The sequence below is a fragment of the Heterodontus francisci genome, chromosome 2 (genome assembly GCF_036365525.1).
Source record: "Heterodontus francisci isolate sHetFra1 chromosome 2, sHetFra1.hap1, whole genome shotgun sequence".
In the NCBI taxonomy this organism is placed as follows: Eukaryota; Metazoa; Chordata; class Chondrichthyes; order Heterodontiformes; family Heterodontidae; genus Heterodontus; species Heterodontus francisci.
The window spans coordinates 9323675-9345724 of record NC_090372.1 but is presented as its reverse complement, the minus strand read 5'-3'; the positions used below and the strand labels follow the sequence as shown (position 1 = coordinate 9345724).

Here is a 22050-nt window from a genome sequence, read left to right as displayed (position 1 = left end):
GGACACCAAGTGTTTCACCCAAGTGCCTGTTCGGAGACTTATTACAGGTTATCAGTAAATCAGCCACGATGTAGCAAAATAAGACAGTATGTTAAACTGAAACAAAAACAAGAAATGCTGGATTCACTCAGCAGGTCTGGCAGCATCTGTGGAAAGAGAAGCAGAGTTAACGTTTCGGGTCAGTGACCCTTCTTCTCTGCTTCTCTTTCCACAGATGCTGCCAGACCTGCTGAGTGAATCCAGCATTTCTTGTTTTTGTTTCAGATTTCCAGCATCCGCAGTATTTTGCTTTTATTTTAGTATGTTAAACTGGTTCAGTTGGCAGGTGTGTAAATATGGAACATTCTATCAGCTCTGAATGTGAATGACAGTTCCTGGATTTGAATCAGTAAAGCAAATGAGAAACTTAATGACAAAAACGTATTCATTCTCTAAAATTGGGAGGTTGAACCCTTTTTGCATACATCAGTTGTAGATAGGCTTTCCAGCAAATATTCTACTCAGTGCTTCCGTAAGGGAGACTTGCATCCATTAAACTTACATAAAGGAATCTCAGTGAGTGACCCATCCTGCATCATTTAGCTTATAGTACAAATCATGTTTGAGTCAAGCCGTACATCCATAAATCATGTTCACCCTATTGCAATATATTTTTGGAGGTAAGTTGTCAATCTTTCTCGGCTATTGCAAAAATGAGTGTTAAGACTGCTGTTTATCTGTCAACTCACACGAACAGTCTCTCAGACAATGGAGCACACAAATAGTGAGAGTCTAAATGGAAAATCAACTATTGTACTACAAATCATCTCCAGGTTAATTCTGGTACATATCAGGCTAACTCCTGAGATCCTACACGCTGAGTGGAGCTCTACTCTCAGGATGTCTGACTCAGAGCAGACAGGCCTGTCTTGTTCTAACTCAGGCCATTAAAGGATGCTTTGAATTCCAGTTACAGCTAGTGAATTTTATATTGGCCCCTAATTTTTTTTTTTAAAAGAACAGCATGCTAATTTGTTTTGTTCTGTTTTAATGGTATAAAAAATATCTCAGCACATATGTCATGCTTTGTTTTGTTGCTCATTTGACGTGTAACTATTTCACTCTAACAAACATATCCGATATCATTGATAACCTAACCTTGCCAGACTCAGATATTTAGATCAACTTCCCCTGCAGCCAATACTTGTCCTCGTAATTATGTAAAATTCAGCTCCTTTACATCATTGCCCAATATGGTACAATCTGCAGGTTTGCTTATGATGCACATAAGAAGAAAGCATGCAACATATGAATATACAAATTAGAAGCAGGAGTAGGCCACTCGGCCCCTCGAGCCTGCTCTGCCAAGCTCATGGCTAAAATGATTACTCCACATTCTCCTACTCCTCGATAAACTTTCACCCCCTTGCTTATCAAGAATCTATCTACCTCTACCTTGAAAATATTCTGCTTCCACCACCTTTTGAGGAAGAGAGTTCTAAAAACTTAAGACCCTCAGAGAAAAAAATTTCTCCTCATCTCAGTCTTAAATGGGTGACCCCTTATTTCTAAATAGTGACCCCTAGTTCTAGATTCTCCCACAAGAGGAAACATCCTTTCCATATCCACCCTATCAAGACCCCTTGAGACCTTATATATTTCAACAAGTTGTCTCTTACTCTTCTAAACTCCAGCGGATACAAGCCTAGTCTGTGCAACCTTTCCACAAAAGACAACCTGCCTATTCCAGGTATTAGACTAGAAAGCCTTCTCTGAACTGCTTCCAATGCATTTACATCCTCCTTTGAGTAAGGAGACCAATACAGTACACAGTACTCCAGATGTGGTCTCACCAATGCCCTGTATAACTGAAGCATAACCTCCCTACTTTTGTATTCAATTCCCCGCGTGATAAACAATAACATTCTATTAGCTTTCCTAATTGTGTGCTGTACCTACATACTAACCTTTTGCGATTCATGCACTAGGATACCCAGATCCCTCTGCAATCTCTCACCATTTAGATAATATGCTTCTTTTCTATTCTTCCCACAATTTCCCACATTTTTACTCCATCTGCCAGATTCTTGCTCACTCACTTAACCTATCTATATCCCTTTGTAGCCTCCTTATATCCTCTTCATAACCTACTTTCCTATCTATCTTTGTGTCATCAGCAAATTTAGCAAACATACCTTCAGTCCCTTCATCCAAGTCATTTATATAAATTGTGAAAAGTTGAGTTCATTATCTGTCAAAGGCTGTATTATATTAATGTAGCACCCAGAGCATTTACTCAAAGTTAGCAGCTGTGCATGTGTTAAATCCTAAGGAGTAAGTTTTGAGTTTGTGTTAAATTAGTGTGTTGGCTTCAAAATGCTGAATATTTTCACTTGCCTGGATGAATAAAGCGCTAGCAACACCCAGAGGCTCTGCACCATGGAGGACAAAGCACCCGCTTGATCAACATCCCAACCACCACCTTAAACATTCACTCCATCCACCACCGGCACACAGTGGCAGCAGTGTGTACCATCTACCAGATGCACTGCAGCAACTCACCAAGGCTTCTTTGACAGCACCTCCATCCTGACTTGGAACTATATCACCGTTCCTTCACTGTTGCTGGGTCAAAATCCTGGATCTCCCTCCCCAACAGCACTGTGGGAGTGCCTACACCACATGGACTGCAGCGGTTCAAGATGGCAGCTCACCACCACCTTCTCAAGGGCAGTTAGAGATGGGCAATAAATGCTGGCCTAGCCAGTGATGCCCATGACCTATGAATGAATACATTTTAAAAAAAATAGCCAAACTGGACAATACAAGCCACAGCAAGTCATGATCAAAAGATATGAAACTCTGATCAAACCACACTTTGACCACTGTGTCCAGTGCTGGTCGTCGAGATGTAAGGGAAACATCCAGGCACTAGATATATTTCAGAAAGAGTCCAAGATCCTGCTCCCTAATTTCAGAGGGCTTGAGCTATGAGGAAAGACTGGAGGGATTTGGGATGTTCTGTCTTGAAAGGAGGCAAATGAGAAATTTTATAGAGGTTTATAAGATAGGTAACAGAGGTAATAGGTCGCTTTAAACAGGCTTCAGAAGCTGGCCGAGCGCGTCTACCCTGAGGCACAGTGTGACTTTCGAGCAGAGAGATCGACCATTGACATGCTGTTCTCCCTGTGTCAGATACAGGAGAAATGCCGCGAACAACAGATGCCCCTCTACGTAGCTTTCATTGATCTCACCAAAGCCTTTGATCTAGTCAGCAGATGTGGTCTCTTCAGACTACTAGAAAAGATTGGACGTCCACCAAAGCTACTAAGTATCATCACCTCATTCCATGACAATATGAAAGGCACAATTCAACATAGCGGCACCTCATCAGACCCCTTTCCTATCCTGAGTGGCGTGAAACAGGGCTGTGTTCTCGCATCCACACTTTTTGGGATTTTTTTTCTCCCTGCTGCTCTCACATGCTTTCAAGTCTTCAGAAGAAGGAATTTTCCTCCACACAAGATCAGGGGGCAGGTTGTTCAACCTTGCCCGTCCAAGAGCGAAGTCCAAAGTACGGAAAGTCCTCATCAGGGAACTCTTCTTTGCTGACGATGCTGCTTTAACATCTCACACTGAAGAGTGCCTGCAGAGTCTCATCGACAGGTTGGCGGCTGCCTGCAACGAATTTGGCCTAACCATCAGCCTGAAGAAAACCAACATCATGGGACAGGCCATCAGAAATGCTCCATCCATCAATATTGGCAACCACGCTTTGGAAGCGGTTCAAGAGTTCACCTACCTAGGCTCAACTATCACCAGTAACCTGTCTCTAGATGCAGAAATCAACAAGCGCATGGGAAAGGCTTCCACTGCTATGTCCAGACTGGCCAAGAGAGTGTGGGAAAATGGCGCACTGATACGGAACACAAAAGTCCGAGTGTATCAGGCCTGTGTCCTCAGTACCTTGCTCTATGGCAGCGAGGCCTAGACAACGTATGTCAGCCAAGAGCGACGTCTCAATTCATTCCATCTTCGCTGCCTCCGGAGAATCCTTGGCATCAGGTGGCAGGACCGTATCTCCAATGCAGAAGTCCTCGAGGCGGCCAACATCCCCAGCTTGTACACACTACTGAGCCAGCGACGTTTGAGATGGCTTGACCATGTGAGCCGCATGGAAGATGGCAGGATCCCCAAAGACACATTGTACAGCGAGCTCGCCACTGGTATCAGACCCACTGGCCGTTCATGTCTCCGCTTTAAAGACGTCTGCAAACGCAACATGAAGTCCTGTGACATTGATCACAAGTCATGGGAGTCAGTTGCCAGTGTTCGCCAGAGCTGGCAGGCAGCCATAAAGGCGGGGCTAAAGTGTGGCAAGTCGAAGAGACTTAGCAGTTGGCAGGAAAAAAGACAGAAGCGCAAGGGGAGAGCCAACTGTGCAACAGCCCTGACAAACAAATTTTTCTGCAGCACCTGTGGAAGAGCCTGTCACTCTAGAATTGACCTTTATAGCCACTCCAGGCGCTGCTTCACAAACCACTGACCACCTCCAGACGCTTACCCATTGTCTCTCGAGATAAGGAGGCCAAAGAGAGAGTGCAGGTACACTAGCAAATTACGTTGAATGGCATGAGTAGGACGAGGGCTCACATCTTATTTGCTCAACCAACATCACTAAAACAGATTATTTGGTCATTTACCTCAAAGCTGTTTGTGGGAACTTTCTGTGCACAAATTGGCTGCCACTATTCCAAAATGACAATATTGATTGCACTTCAAAAGAACTTAAGTGGAAAGTCCTCGGGTCATGAAAGGTGATATATCAATGCACGTTCTTCCTTGCCATTCATTATTTCATTTCAGATACTTGGAGAACAAACTGTTCAGCAGAAATTTGTTTCCTATAGTCTTATGCACTATCCTTTTAAACCAATCTTTTATAACCGTACTTGTACCCTACTAATAGATTAACGATACTGTTTATTGAAACTAGTCAATATAATCTGTGGATGAAATGTGTTACCTGAACATGTGAGAATTCTATGTATTCTCCCGAAGGCATCTTTCTGTGACTCGGGATTAACTGTTAAATCTGGGATTTGCAAGCCGCTACATGATGGAGAAAAGATGCAGATTCCCTTTCATAAGAGATTTGAGCTACTTGTGGAAACTGCAGTGATCATGAGACAAGTGTTGAGGAAAAAGGTCTGGATTGTTGAGAGTTATCTCTTGCTATAAGCATCCACTGATTAGTGCCGATGCCCATCTATCATAGCTGGCTTCAGTAGTTTTTAACTCCAAGGCAGGATTTTAATTCTGATTTGTCTTTATTTTGGATTACCTATCTCACTCTGCTCTCATGAAAACTGAATGCTGCTTGATCAGTAACAGAGCAAATAGCTCACGGGCAAAGTATTTTAGAGGTGACTTTCTGATTCCACATATTAACACTGAAGATGCTTGAAATCAAATTTAGGCGGCACAATGGCACAGTGGTTAGCACCGCAGCCTCACAGCTCCAGTGACCCGGGTTCGATTCTGGGTGCTGCCTGTGCGGAGTTTGCAAGTTCTCCCTGTGACCGCGTGGGTTTCCGCCGGGTGCTCCGGTTTCCTCCCACAGCCAAAGACTTGCAGGTTGATAGGTAAATTGGCCATTGTAAATTGCCCCTAGTGTAGGTAGGTGGTAGGAGAATGGTGGGGATGTGGTAGGGAATATGGGATTTATGTAGGATTCGTATAAATGGGTGGTTGTCGGTCGGCACAGACTCGGTGGGCCGAAGGGCCTGTTTCAGTGCTGTATCTCTAACAATAACAATAACAAATTCAAGCTAACTCCAGTGCCTTTGCAACTACTGAGTAGCAGTGATATGACAGGCCTCTGCTCAATTGCTTATTTTCATATTTTTCATGGTATAACACGCCTGCCCCATAAGAAAACCAAAAACAATTTTTAATTACCCTGCCTCTCCCTTGCTCAGTTCGTGTCAAGTGGGTATTTTATAACTGGACCTGTTACAGGCATTTCAAACATAGAAGATTTCGGGATGTTTAGTTATTCTCCTGTAAATATACTTTTAAGACCTTTGCAAGTAACGGACTTATTTCCCAAAGTAAATTTCTGCATTTAATGAAGCAGTGAGTGAAAGAACTTCAAAATATATTTGTTGGCAATACCATTGGTACATGTCCTTTCCCTTGGTAGATTTTCTTTGCTGTCAATTTTTGATTTGTTGCTTCTCTGCATATATGTTAGTTCCTTGATGGTGTGTTTGTAACCAGTTTGCTCGCTACATACACTATCCATTGAATGCCAATTTCTTGGGTTGGTATTTTGGGGATGTAGTCTTAACATCCTGTATTATAGAGATGGTGCACTCTCTCTTGAGCATTATTTAGCCCCATTGAGCTGACGCAAGTTTTTGTTTTCTTCCTCAAACAGGTTGACAGGACTGAAGTTATCCGCACATGCATCAATCCAGTCTTTTCAAAAGTTTACACAGTGGACTTTTACTTTGAAGAGGTTCAGAGGCTGAGGTTTGAAGTCCATGATATTGGCAGCAATCACTTACACAATGGGGTGAAGGACGCCGAAATCCTTGGAGGGATGGAGTGCACTCTCGGTCAGGTAAGCATTTCAAACATATGACCATAATGTGAATTTACCTTCATTTGCCCATTGTGAATTTACGGTGCGACTGTGAATGTAAATTAGCATAAAGTCGACCTTAGCTCAGTAGTTACTCTCTCGCCTCCAAACTAGAAGGTCGTGGGATCAAGCCCCGCTTCAGAGACTTGACCATATAATCTAGGCTGACACCTCAGTGCTGGTACTGAGGGGGTGCTGCACTGCTGGAGGTTCCTTCTTCCGCACGAGGAGCTGCATTTTAAGACTCTGCCGTCAGAACAGGCGGCGGCCGTAAAAAAATAAAAATTGCAGCCCGCACGCACGGGGACCGCGTTCCGAAGCAGCCGTGATTTCAAACGCAGCATCTCATTTGCATGGCCGTGGCGCACACCCCCCGTGATGATGTGGAGGGGGCGGGCGAGCAGTCACCGGCAACAGTGTCCAGCACCAATGTGCTGGCATCAGTACCATTTTTAAAGGGCTTACAGCCCTCGATGTACATTTAAAATTTAAAGTGCCAGTTAAAGTAAAGTTCTGCAAAAATGAATAGAATGACCTTTCCATGCACTCTCCCACCACCCACCTGCCCCTCTCCCCACCCCCCCCCCCCCAATGACATATCACAACATTCCTGCCCTTTTCTCCCCCAGATTACTTGCCTTGAAAATTTGACCTCCCTCCCCCCCCCACCCCCAGCCTTCCCATCACCACCACCCCCCGACCAATCCATAGCATTGTAACCCATATCCTCCCTCCCGCACAGAGAAAATCACCTACTTCCCCCTCCCCACAGGTGTCGCGCCTCAAATCCCTGAACAGGGATTCAAAGGCGTGGCATTGTCGGCCACCAGAATAAAGATCGGAATGTGTTGGTTGAATCTTGCGGCCTACACGGTAAGTAGGCATTAACATATTTTAATGCAGGTCCCGTCGCCGAGTGTCGGGGCGGCCGCCACGAGGCCTCGCTGTCACTTCCGAGATCGGTACAGGGCCTGCTGCCGTTGGGATTAGTGGCGGGCCTCTGCCGTACCAATCTTCGATGCCCCCCTCCTTCCGGCCACTGTTCCCGGCAGTGGAGGGGCTTTAAGATCCAGTCCGAGATGTTAAACAGAAGCCCTGCCTTCCCTCCCAGCTGGACACATTCAGTGCCTCAAATGGATATGCTGAATTCTTCCTTATGTGAACACAGTGACACCATTGACATCAGAGCCTTAGTGAGATGAAAGACTGAACCGTCATTATGCTATTCTGTGGAGAAATGACCCCATTAGAGGAGATCTGTAAGCCTTGAAAGAAATTTAACGAGCCCTCTTTTTTTTTGAAAAAGATTAATTTAGTTAATTATTTTTAAAGTAGATATTTTGCTGCTCAGAGTGAATCTGAACTCTAAGATGAAAGCTGATAGTGAGGGCTGAGTACTACAGCCATTGACTGCCTTTCTAATGGATGCAATGTTATACTACTTCAATAACATTGAGTAGCTTGTCCCTAAAACACCTCTAGTACTGTCTAAACAGCATTTTCATAGACTGTCTCATTCCTGCTACATAAAAGTGCTCAATAGTCTTTGCTAATCTATCATCGCTTGTTCTACTCACATGTCCAAATCATTTTAAGCCATCTTTCACTGCTTCGCGTGATTAACTCAGTCGAAGTTTCTATTTTACTCTCTCATTTCTATTTTTTCTGGGCTCTGGAAATCACTTGAGTGCATCTGAGATCAGTCTTTTCTTTCACTGACATTCCTTGGTCATCTACTAGCTAAGGTATCATGCATTACCCTACAATAAAACAGATGTGGGGATCTGAGACATCCCTGTCTGTTGGTTCTTCCGAGTTTAGGGCGTCAGATGACAATGTCTTATGAACATTGTACTGTTGTACTTTCTGGTACAGTGGCTGCATCAGTGAGAAAAATTTACTCTGCAGATTTTTATATATAATATATATATAGAAAATCACGCTCTTTCAAGGGCCTTGCCGTGAAGCAGACAAAGGGCAATCAGCAATAGTTTATTTATAATCTGTGACGCTGAGCAGTTTCTACAATTAACATTACATTCCATTCAACGGAAGCTCGAGGAACAGCACCTCTCCTTTGAATTTGACACCTTGCAGCCTTTCAGCTCAACATTGAGTTCACCAAATTCAGATCATAACACCACTCCCATCTGCTCCACGCCATGTCAATTTCATCAGATGCAAACCAGATGCAACGACAAATATAGCATTGGGACAACCCGTAGGCAATCTGTACGGGTGTTGGGTCACTTCTAAATTTGTTTGGGCCAGTTTTTTTTTAAGACATCCTGGGTGGATCAGCTAAACAAGCATTGGATCCTTTGCGTATGTTAACGAAGGACCTTTTGATAGAGTCAGCATAGAAGCACATAGCCCCTGCTGTAAAAATGGTTTATGATGAGTGGAGCAGGTGGTTAGCCTGTCTTGCTCATCTTCAGCAGTCCCTGTGACTGTCAGCGAAAAGGTCTTTTAAAAAGTAAACTTAAAATAAAACCTTCCCATGGAGCCAGGAGGGACAGGAGTGTTCTCCAGGCTCCACAATCGTCATGCTCACCCCTGACCCCTGCAGCCTGTGCCAACAAGCCCCTCTTTACTTTTGGTTGCTATTGGTGAGGCCAGTTTGCCTGCTTCAATACACAAGCTGCCTGAGGAGGTACTAATGAGGCCCGAGACCCAAATTTAAGACCTCCTGGTAATGGGCACATGCTGCCTTTGCATAACCTCGTCTGCCCAAAATGGTTTACCTCTATGTTTCTTCAAATGTTGTTGAATGCTTGTCTATTCTCAGTAAGGTTGTATTATAAATGTCTGTCCTTTTTATAATCCTCAGTTACCTGTCTAAGGGTAAACCACCATTAAGTGACATTTTGTTCCCACATGCATTCCATTTTCCATCTAGGAATGAATTGGCTTTTATTTATCCTCTCGTTTGGGTTAGACTAAGAAGAATATGAGTGATTTCATGACCTCCTTGGTACATTTGGCTCTTTTTGTGGATCCAGACCCTCCTAAATCCCAGTCCACTGGAGAAAATAAAGGGAAGTTACTTGTTATAATCAGCAAATTAGAGTCTTGTCTTTTGTAAGGTTCCGACAAAGACACTGGTTAGGTGCCTGAAGCAAGTTTACCAAGTGATGTTAGTGACGGAGGAGCGGGGTGGGGGGGGGGGGGGGGGATGTGGTGGGGGGGGAGCGGGGGGAGCGGGGGGGCGTACATTTAATTTAATGTGCAGGAGATGCTCAACATAACAAAAAGTTGTCAATGTCCTTCCACCAATTGCCTTTTCTCTGACCACGGAGAAAGGTTTGATAGAGAGACTTAATTTCAGGCTAATGTTCTCAGTGGTGCAGAGACAATAAAACACATCCATGTGTGTTCAGGATTTTCTCTAATTTCAGAATGGATCCCCACCATTGTTCTTATTGGGTGCTGACCTTTTGGCAATAGGGTTATAAATATTCAATATCAAGGAAGCACACGTAACTCTAATAAAGACTCTGTATATTGATGTGCATTTCTTGTTGCCAGATGTCAGCATTACTAAAAGAGACAGAAGTATTTACACACACGGTATAAAATCCAGAGAGAGATCTGCCACATCTCAAGCATGTCACCCTTACGGTCTAATTTCTTGAGCACAGGCCCCACCTGATGGAAATTCCTGGATTAGATTCTTGAAACTGAAAGTTCTGGAAATACCCAGCAGGTCTGGCAGCATCTGTGGAGAGAGAAAGAGTTAACATTTCAGGTCGATGACCTTTCACCAGAACTGGGAAAAAAGCTAGAAATGGAACAGGTTGTAAGTGGTTGATTTTGGGTGCGTGCTGGATTAGCTGATGCACAGATCGAGGGACTTAGAGCAATTAGGTTAATTAGTTATCTGCCTGAGAATAATTAATCTGGCAATGTCCCCGCTCCCGGTAGCTATTTACTGATTCCTAATGGTAGTTGTTTGTGAGCAAGGGTATGAGGTGGAAACAGGATCAGGTATGGTTCTAGAACTTACCACAGTTGATTGTGGCTTTGCCAGTACATAACTAGTTCACACATGATGAGTGACCACTTGGACAATGCATTGGAAGAGTGTGGAACGTTACCCAACAGGAGTTGAAGTCGGGGGGAGAGGGGAGAAAAGAACTGAGTATGAGAGAGTGCCAGGAGATTGCAGAGGGGCAGGAGATTGGGGATTGCGTATTGGAGAGGGGCAGGAGATTGGGGATTGCGTATTGGAGAGGGGCAGGAGATTGGGGATTGCGTATTGGTGGTTGGAGAGTACATCAAGAGGAAGAGTAGTGGAATGGGTTTGTATGGATAGCAGGAACGGGTGACCCAGATCGTGTGCATTGGCAAAGCTGTGTTAGGTTTGGGAGGCAGTCAGAAACAGTATGAAGCAAGAGTGAGTGGTGAAGTGCAGGGAAGGTATGGCAGCGATGGAGGGAGGGAGTGATTATCTGGAAATACACGAGGTTTCCTTGGTTATGTTGCATCAGCGTCATATTTGCAATATTTGAGGATGAGTTGTGATGGAGATGTGTTAGCGGTAGCTGGAATGTGTATTTGTTTAGTTCAAAGCATTGGGGCTTAGTTGGGAGCCCTGTGCCATGAATTAGCAGATAGGCACATGATGTCATTAATGTATGGGGCTGTGAATGGCAGAGGAATTTATTGTTAGAGTGGTTGGAGGATGTGATGGGTATTATACTTATTTATGTTACAAATGACCAGTTAAATCGATTTAATGATATCACAGAGTCACAGAATGATTACAGCACAGAAGGAGGCCATTCGGCCCATCGTGTCTGCACCGGCTCTCTGAATGAGCAATTCACCTAATGCTATTCCACTGCCTCTTTCCTGTAACCCTGTACATTCTTCCTTTTCAGATAACAGTCTAATTCCCTTTTGAATGTTTCAGTTGAACCTGCCTCCACCACGTTCTCAGGCAGTACATTTGCTTAACCACTCGCTGCGTGAAAAAGATTTTCCTTATGTCAATTTCGCTTCTTTTGCCAATTAATTTAATTCTGTGCCCTCTCATTCTCGATCCTTTCACGAATAGGAACAGTTTCTCTCTCTCTACTCTGACCAGAGCCCTCATGATTTTGAATACCTCTATCAAATCTCCTCTCAGCCTTCTCTTCAAGGAAAACAGTCCCAACTTCTCCAATCTATCTTCATAACTGAAATTCCTCACCCTTGGAACCATTCTCGTGAACCTTTTCTGTACTTGCACCAATACTTTCACATCTTTCCTGAAGCGCGGCGCCCAGAACTGGACGCAATACTCCAGCTGAGGCTGACCTCCTGTCTTGTACAAGTTTAACATAACTTCCCTGCTCTCGTACTCTATGCCCCTATTAAAGCCCAGGATACTGTACGCTTTATTAACCGCTCTCTCAACCTGTCCTCCAATTTCAATGACTTTTGCACATATACACCCAGGTCCCTCTGCTCCTGCACCCCCTTTAGAATTGTACCCTTTATCTTATATTGTCTCTCCATGTTCCTCCCACCAAAATGAATCATTTCACATTTTTCCATATTGAATTTCATCTGCCACTTGTCTGCTCATTCCACCAACTTGTTTTTGACCTTTTGAAGTTCTACACCATCCTCCTCACAGTTTACAATGCTTCCAAGTCTCATATCAACTGCAAATTTTTCAAGGTTCAGGTCATTAATGTATATCAGGAACACCAGAGGTCCTAATATTGACCCCTGGGGAACTCCACTACGAACCTTCCTCCGGCCCAAAAAACAACTGTTAATCACTACTCTCTTGTTTCCTGTCACACGGCCAATTTTGTATCCATGTTGGTACCGTCCCTTTTATTCCATGATGTTAGTTAAGAGATAAATGTTGGGCAGGAGAGCAGGAAAACTCTCCTGATCTTCGAAATAATGCCATGGGATCTTTTACTTCCACCTGAGAGGGCAAACAGGGCCTCAATTTAACATCTTATCCAAAAGACTGCACTTCTGACAATGCAGCACTCCCTCAGTAATGCACTGGAGGATCAACCTAGGTTGTAAGCTCAAGTCCTGGGGTGGGACTTGAACCCTCAATCTTCTGACTCAGAGGCAAACATCAAATATAGAGAATTACCATAGAACCAAGACAAATGGAGACTTAAAACGTTTATTTAATCAGGAAGGAGGAAACGGACATTGATCTGTGGCCTGACTACTGAAGCAGGGTTTTGGGTTGGGACCCTGGCGCGTGGTCAAATTGGGGTCATGACCCTGCACCGTGTGGGAAATGGTCACCTGACTGTAATTTTCCTGAATTGGCCAATTAAAGGCCAGAGGGTGGGCTGACTGTCCAATTAAGGACGACAGGTCCCAATAGGAGGCCCTCCAGCTAGGAAGGAGCAGCAACCAGCAGTTCATGCAAGAGAGAGAGGATGCCTTCATCTTGAGGTGCCCTCGCTGCAACGTTTAAAAGTTTAAAATTTTTAAAAAGCCTCATTAGCCGGGGCACCATTATGGAGGTGGAACTTCTCCGCAGGGCGACCGGTGCCCACAGATGTGGCCAGGTAGTCAGGGAGGGTCTCAAAGCCTGCCTGGGCCACTGGCCCACCCCTGGTTTGCCACTGGGAGGTTGCCTCTAGGCAGATGGCCTAGTCCCTGACGCCTCGGGGGTGGTGGGGGGCGCAGGCTGACTGGAAAATTCCAGTCGGCCTCTGACATTAGGCCATTAATTGGAGATCTGTTGCTTGTGGGCGGATAGCTCTTCCGACCCCAATCCTGCCCCTGGGAAATGGCCGGGTGGGGCTGGATGATGTTGGCAAGCTGACACGCTGGCTGGCAGGGCAAAGTCCCTCGTGCCCGCCCACCTCTGAACTCGCCCCCACATGGGTGGGACAATCCTGCCTCTGATAACACATCCAAATTAGATGACGGACACAAAAGAAATTTATTATAAGGATGGAGATAATGATTGGAAATCCATTCTATTTTATGATGGTAGTATTCAGACTTTGCGGTGACTGTTCATGATTCATATTTTTCATTGATTTGCTTTAGTAATAAGTGAAGAGGAAACATTTTATGGTATTTTCAACAAATTGGATAAATCCTTCCTTTGATCAGACACAGAAGTGATGACCATCTGTGAGCTTGAAGATTGTTTCCATTACAATGTTACCTTGCCCAGACTCTCAGACACACTGCTAGATTATATATTGCACTTGATCGGTGTCTGCACTGATCTCACTCAATTCTGCCTTAGAGAATGAGCATCTTGAGACTCGACACATCTCCAACACGTGACCTAAGAGAATGAATTTGTCACCTTGTGAGCTTAATGTTCTAGCAGGTGGCTTAATAGCGATGCACTGTGGAGTCTTGGAACGAGAATTTGTGTTGGTGAATCCCTAACACTGTTGAGATCCTCATCTTAACCACATTGCAATGGGAAAAACAGTTTAAGGAAAACCACACCATTTCTCAGAGGGCAGAGGCAAAAAACAGAGGCACAGTCATTCTGGCCTTTCTTATATCGTTCTTTACAGCTGGCTCAGGGGTCTGTTACTGAGGTCCACAGATATTGGCTGGAATTTTACACCTCCCCGGGAGCAGGCTGGGCGGCCAGGGAGTAATCGAGTATGAAGGCGGAGGGTGCCATGCCTGTCACCTACCCGCTCTCGCTATTTTACCAGGGGTGGGGGAGGTAGCAGGCAGCCTTCCTGCCCTTAGGTCAATTGAGGCCCTTAAGTGGCAAATTAGTGGCCACTTAAGGGTCTCTTCCCACTGTGGCGAGTATTTTACCAATGGTGGATGGGCACTTCGGCACCTGAGGAGGCTGCCCAGTAATACCTAATACCAGTGGCACTGCTGGGACTGAAGAGATGCCGGCCCTCTGATTGGCCGGCAGCTCGTGGATGGACATCCTGCCTCAGATGGGCGGAAGCCACCAATGCAGACAGTTAATTGCCTGGGCCATCAAAATGCGGTCATGGCTTCCAGGGCTGGCAGAGGTGGACTTGCCCCCGGCTTTCCAGCCAATGGGCAGGGCCACCATCTCATCATTAAATTCTGGCCATTGTGCGGCACAGGGAGAGAATAACTTACAAAAAGATCAAAGTAAACTTTGGATGAAATGACTTGCGGTAGTTACCAGCACGTTTTCCAACCGTAGTGCTGCATTTAGTTTTAATGGGTTACTGGTAAATTGAAATGATGGTGATTAGGAGTGTGTGGTTAACATAACATGGAGAGTCCAGAACACAGGGTCACAGTGTCAGAATAAGGAGTCGGCCATTTAGGAAAGAGATGAGGAGAAATTTCTTTACTTCGGGTGGGGGTGGTTGTGAATCTTTGCAATTCTCTACGCCAGAGAGCTGTGAATGCTCAGTTGTTGAGTGTCTTCAAGTTGGAGATTGATAGATTTTTGGACACTACAGTAATCAAGGGATATGGGGATAGGATTAGCTATGATCTTATTGAATGGTGCAGCAGACTTGAGGGGCCAAATGGCCTACTCCTGCTCCTATTTCTTATGTTCTTACAACATTGGGATAGAAGCTGTTGAAAAAAATAACACGTATGAGTGATGCACGCTGTCATTAATAAGATCATAAGAAGCAGGAGTAGGCCATTCAGCCCCTCAAGCCTGCTCCCCACTCAGTAGATCCTGGCTGATCTGATAGCGGCCTTAATTCCACTCTCTTGCCCTCCCCCCATAACCCTTGACTCCCTTGTAGATCAAAAATCTGTCTAACCCAGCCTTGAATATATTTAATGATTCAGCCTCCGCTGCTCTCTGGGGAAGAGAATTCCAAAGATTAACGACCCTCTGAGAGAAAAAATTCCTCCTCATCTCTGTCTTAAATGGGAGACCCCTTTATTTCTAGAATCTCCCACGAGAGGAATCATCCTCTCAGCATTTATCCTGTCAAGCCTCAGAATGTTATGTTTCAATAAAGATTGCCTCTCATTCATCTGAACGCCAACCTGCTTAACCTTTCCTCACAAGACAGTGCAAATCAGCCAACAGTTCTGGGGATTAAGAGATGCAACATGAGTTGTGAATCTCCGCATCCAAATCATTGCTGGATTTGCACATTAATTAATCAGCACAGAAAGTTAAGTCTGGTCTTTAATAGCTTCAGCACACTTTTAATGACCTCATTAGGCCAGAAAGTGAACAGTTTAAACTGCCCCACTCCAGCAAGTTCCAGCCCACTGGCCATTTCTTCCAGAGAGTCGAGCAGCAGCATAGCTGCTCCAATACCACAGGGTTGAAGCACAGAATTTGTAGCGACCTTTTTAATTGGATTTGTCCCGGCAACGTGACTCTGCATGCATTGCTGGTCCTAGTGTTTGCAGAGGAGAGTTAGCTCAGGTAAAATAAGCATTGGGAAAACTATCAGACCTGAATTGTTTCAGAATGAGAGGCTAAGCAGCTGAAGCCATTGGAGCATCAATTACTGGCTGCTAAGACTTTCATGTCTGCACAGATGCAACAGGATTTTAACTTTGGACCAGTTTTCAGTAGGTGAGTAGTGGTGTGACTTAGAAATTTACCCAATGCTCCAGAAATGAGGCCTGAGGCATTTTAACTCCCAGGTCTCAGTTCAGTCCCAGCAGCTAAACTTCCCGCACATTCTGGCCACATAGCCGGCAGAAAAGCGCCAGGAATGGCCGCGGGGTCCGTCCAGCAGGGATCTCACGATTGGAAGGGATGGAGGGAGGAGCATTTCTGCTCCTCTTAGCTCCATCAGGGAAAAGAACTAACTTATCTTTCTGGGCCTCTCCTGGCCGAGACCCTTTTCCCTTCTGTCTTCACGTGGCAGGTAACTCACTGCGGCCTCCCACTCAGGCCATTGAATTAAAACTACAGTTGGGTCCTGTAGCATTTCTCCTAAAATCAACGAATGAGACAACACAGAAGCAGGCCATTTAGCCCCTCTGTGCCAGCTCTTGGCAGAAGATATCTAATTAGACCCACTGCCCTGCCCTTCCCCCATAGCCCTGCAATTTTTCCCTTTCAAGTAGTTATCCAATTCCCTTTTGGAAGCAGATTCAGTAACAACTTCCACCTCCCTTTCAGTCAGTGCATTCCAGCTCACAACAACTCGCTTCTTAAATTTTTTCTCATGTCACCTCTGGCACTTTAGCCAATTTCCTTACATCTGTGTCCTCTGGTTGCGATCTTTCTGCCACTGGAAACAGTTTCTGCTCATTTGCTCTATCAAAACCCTCATGATTTTGAACACCCCTATCAAATCTCTCCTTAACCTTCTCTGCTCTAAGGAGAACAATCCCAATATCTCCAGTCTCCCCACATACTGAAGTCGTTCAATGCTGGTATCAATCTAGAAAATCACTCTCCAAGACTTTGACGTCCTTCCTAAAGTGTAGTGCCCAGAATTGGACACAATATTCCAGATGGGGCCTAACCAGTGATTTTATAAAAATGGACCCTGCCAATGTTGGGCAGATGTCCTGAACTGGTATCTCTCGATGTCTTTAGTGTGGAGAAGGAACTTGTGCGGTTTGAACTGCCTACTCGCCCAGTTTCTGCTTGGTGGGGAGGGTTAGAATCGCCCCAATGGAGTTGCAATTGTAACCTAACCCACCCATCGGGAAACTGATGGCATTGGGTGCAACACTAACTTCAAACCCCGCCTGTGTTTACTCTCCATTGAAGTAAATGGAGTTTAATATTGAGCAGGGTGTAAAGCTAGCATTCCACTCAAGCCCATGGGTTTCCCACCCCATGAGTTGGATTAAAATTACCTCCAGTGGCTCTGGCATGCATACGGAATCCAAACTAGCTAAGCTAAACAGTTAAAGCTGCTCCCTATAGAGTGATCTGCGAACTGGCCACAGATATCTGAGAATGCATACAATGGGCAATTCCAGTGTGCAAAAATTACTATTTTGTGTGGGGAAAAAAACACAAAAAAGCTACCTTTTTAGATATTGCAACATGTTTGCATGCAGGAATCGGGCCTGGGGCGCAAAAGTCACAGAAAGCTGCAGATTGTAAATGCCATTTAAAGGAATACAACAGACAGCAATAGTTCACTTGAACTGGGACTTTTCTTAAATGCAACAATAGCAGTAACAAGCAGTAGCTATTATATAATAGTGTTTCACTGCAGTAGAGTTGAACTACATCCTTTATGATGCTTTGAGCTGAAATCTACTCCAGCGCACCCAGCCTGGAACTGAAACCGCACTTTTGGGAAGTTGTGCACTGTCTCCCTGAATCCCTCCAAGAATAGATGGAAAATCAAGGGTGGGAGGTCGGTAATTTTTTTATATGTTTCCGGTATGTATGTGGCTGTGTGTGTCGGATGCTGAAACAGAACATTTCCCCTATAATTTATTTAGCAATGATTTAGTGTCTTCAATGTTTGCCTCCATTTAATAATGCTCCCCATCTCCCACTTGATAGTGTCTTGCCTAATTTATACAGGGATTGGGATTGTCTGTCGGGTTGGCTTCCATGTAGTTGCATAGCTCATGACTCTTTAGATATGTTGCTGTTTGCAATCTCTTACTTTCCTCTTGCTCTTCCAATTCACACATAAGAGGTGGCCAGTTCCGCAGGATCATGTGACTTAATTCTGTCACTGTGTGGCCATATTGATTCAAATGAGTGGAAAAATAGGCTGGAGTAACAGGCTGGCAACTTTACTGCAGAACGTGTCTCCAGAATTTGGGAGAAAGCCCACACAAAGAGCAGCCTGGAAAATTCCAGAAGAGTTTGTTCCAGGCTAACTCAGTTGTGTTTTTACTGGCAGATGGTAAATGATGAAATGGAAAGCACGATCCCTTCAGTTATCAGTATATCTGCTGGCCTAATTGTTACGATTGTGAGTTCAAATCCCATCCTAGCACGTTAGGCCATTGTATCGGATAAATTCAGATGGTGGGCTGGTGGAGCCAGAAAATAAGTGTGAAAGCTGTTGGATTGTTGTAGAAACCAAACTGGTTTAGCAATGTCCTCGTGGCTCCAGCCCCACAGTGGTGGACAGTGGGCCAGGATGGGATAGTGGAGGTGTGGGGATGGATCAATATTGTGCAGCTTTGCTTCATTACCTTTGGAAATCAGCGAGTATTAATAGAAGATTCCCTTGGGAGATTTAAATGCAAATATAGTTGGTGACAGGGTAGATTATGCATGGTCTGTGGAAGATGCAGGTTTTATTGGCTAGATATTTTTCATTGCAAATTTTTCTTTTAAATGTTCCTGTTCATACTCATCGAGCGATGAGCTACTTGATGGATGCGTCGTGGCATCTGGTATCCTCATTAACTAATTCAACGCCTCAAGATACAACTCATTGAGCTAGAAATAGTTTAGTTTTTTTGGTGAATTTGTTTCTTATGACAAAGAGCCATATCATTGGCAATGAAATATTTTATTCACTATCAAACACTGCCATATCATCACAGCAAACAATCCTCTCCTCTTCTCTGATAATGTTTCATTCCAAACTCAAAGAGGGACTAGAGCATCAGTGTGAATTATTTCCTCTCCCTGCCTCATATAAAGGGGGAGAAAGTTTTGCTACAGCTGTACCAACCCCTGGTTAGAGCACATCTGGAATACTGTGTACAGTTCTGCACACGACACCTTAGAGAGGATATACTGACTTTGGGAGGAGTGCAGTGCAGGTTCATCAGAATGTTCCTAAGGCTCTAAGGGTTAGATTATGAGGAAAGATTACATAAACTAGGCTTGTATTCCCTGGAATATAGAAGGTTACGAGGTAATTTGATTCGTTTTTAGGATTTTTGAAAGGAATTGATGGGGTAGAGAGCGACAAACTTTTTCAACTGGGTGGGGAGTCTAGGACAAGGCGAAATAACCTTAAAATCAAAGCCAGGCCATTCAAGAGAGAAGTTAGGAAATGTTTCTTTATGCAAAGGAGGTAGAAGTGTGGAACTTTCCCTCCCCCCCTCCCCCCCCCCCCCCCCCCCACCAAAAAAAGGCAGTAGATGCTAGCTCAATTACTAATTTTAAATCTGAAGTCAATAGACTGTTTGCTGGACAAGGGTATAAATGTATAGGGAGCCAAGGAGGATTCGGCTGGGTTTGGATACAGAGCAGCCGTGATCTATTGAATGATGGAACAGGGCCGAGGGGCTGAATGGCCTACTTATTTTGCTTTCAGCCACCTTTAGAACATTTCTGAATGGACTAGCCAATGCATGTCACATGTTTGTTCAAAAGAATGGGCGGTTTTATGGAACACGCTTATGGATTGAGGATATCAGTTTACACTTCACATCCAGCAGCAACATTCACCACTTTAAATCCAAACCCCAAGTCCCAGAGCTGAGAGGACAATGTTCTAAGTTGCAAGCTTCATTTCTTAATTTACAACCAAGTCTGATGTTTATCATTAATTAAAGCCACTTTAATGATCTGCCAGACGGATTGAAGTTCCATTCTGAAATTTAGCATAATGTGAGTTTTTTTGGAACTCACTACTGTGTCCCACTTGCTGACTCAAGCTGCAGATTCTTGCATTCCTAATCAAAATGTTGTGCCTTAGAATCTTTGTTTCAATGGGCCCGAATTTGCTGGCAAAATAATAGCAAGCTTAATGTGCAAGTTATCCAGCAAATTTTGGTGAGGCAGTGATACCCTGTGAATTGCAAATCGCCACAAGTTGCTGGGCAATTTGTGTCACTCCGTCGTTAACCTCTCTTAATCCAATCTTTTTTTACCTCTCTTCTTTTCTCTTTTTGTATTTAATTTGACTTGAATTCGCCCTAGTTCCTTTTCTTTCTTTCCTCTCTATCCTTGAATTTTAATGGTTCCGTTGACCTCACCATGTGGCGCGATGTCTCACTCCAGCAAATCATGGGTCCATGTACATTTTCTGAAATCGGTAGAGGAATTTGGTAAATTCTTAGTTGGGTGCATTATCGTGTGCTGTATATTGAAGATGAGTGCTTTATCCAAGAAAGTAACAGGGAAAATGGTACGTCTTAAATGTGCCAGCAATTGTGGCACCGTAATAGGAATAACCTTGTCAGATATGATAGGTAGAGCAAAAGCAAGTATAGAGCTTAAAAAAAGTTATTTTATATATTTGATGTGTAAGAATTACGTGAATCTCCTTTCTTTTATTGGCTCCCCTCCTGATAACAGAAATGAGCTTTGAACTGAATGGAAATCCAAATTTATCTACTAAATACAGTCTCTGAATTTGGCTGCTCTTCACTCCCTATCTGATCTTTTGCGCAGCTTAGTCCACACGTGCTGATCCGTTCATCCTGACAGTTCATGGCTGATCTCCCTGCTACTTTATATATGTTTAATTTTCCAAAATTGCTGATGGCCTTGGGCGTCATCCACCCAATTTATATGATATTCTGTACGCTTCAGCCTGTGTATTGCCTGCCTGCTCAATCTTCCTCTGTTATAGAGAATATATATCTGTGCTCCATTATCCCAAGAGGTCAAATCTTTTTCTGTGGTCTCTGTCTCTGTCTGTCTCTGCCTTTCTGTCTGTCTATCAAGTTTCTTTCCTCTTTCACACTCGTTGACCTATATTGGCTCTCGGTCAAGCAATGTCTTGATTTTAAAATTCTCATCCTTGTTTTCAAATCCCTCCATGGCCTCGTCCCTCACTATCTCTGTAATCTCCTCCAGCCTCACAACCCTTCAAGATATCTGTACTCCTCTAATTCTGGTCTCTTGTGGACCCCTGATTTTAATTGCTCCGTCATTGGTGGCCACACATTCAGTTGCCTCGGCCCCAAGCTCTGGAATTCCCTCCCTAATCGTCTCTGCCTCTCCACCTCGCTTTCCTCCTTTAAGACACTCCTTGAAGCCTACCTCTTTGACCAAGCTTTTGGTCATCTGGCCTAATATCTTCTTTTGTGGCTCGATGTCATACTTTGTTTTATAATGCTCCTATAAAGCACCTTGGGATGTTTTATTACACTCTTTCTTTCTCTTTCTCTGCCTCTCTCTCCCTGTCTCTCACTTTGTCTGTCTATATTCTCTGTCTCTCTATCTCTCTTTATTGCCCTCTCTCTCTTTCTAACTTAATTCCTCCCAATCCACTCCCAGCCCCTTCACGGTGATCTTGACTTTTGAGAGAATAAACAAGCTTCCTTAGTAATCTACTGGAAACTGATGTTGCCCTCTGGTGACTGGCTTACCTCAATACACTGTCACACTTTCTCCAGTGATATTGTTCTACATATTAAATATGTGTGGGAGAAAAAAATACAAGTATGTTCTTTATCTTTTTATATTTCATCTCAAAGGACATTGAATAGGCCTGCTTTGGGAACAGATGCCAGCTTGGTATGTTACTGTTGTTTATAGATGGCCTGTATCTAAATGCTTTGGCCACAACTTTCTACGTTCAAACCATTAGCCCATTATGTAGTACTAGTAAGCCCTTGTACGTGGATTCCACTTGGGGGGGCCATTGCACACC

General features: G+C 44.2%; 1 protein-coding gene across 6 annotated transcripts in view; it reads left to right on the top strand.

Moving 5' to 3' along the window:
• cpne4b (copine IVb) overlaps positions 1-22050 on the top strand; it is a 379388-nt gene that overhangs the window by 209134 nt on the left and 148204 nt on the right. For all 6 annotated transcript variants that reach the window (XM_068054266.1, XM_068054259.1, XM_068054275.1 and 3 more), the window contains one exon: positions 6422-6607. In XM_068054266.1, the coding sequence (XP_067910367.1) occupies positions 6422-6607 (186 nt within the window). The remainder of the gene's footprint in view (positions 1-6421; positions 6608-22050) is intronic.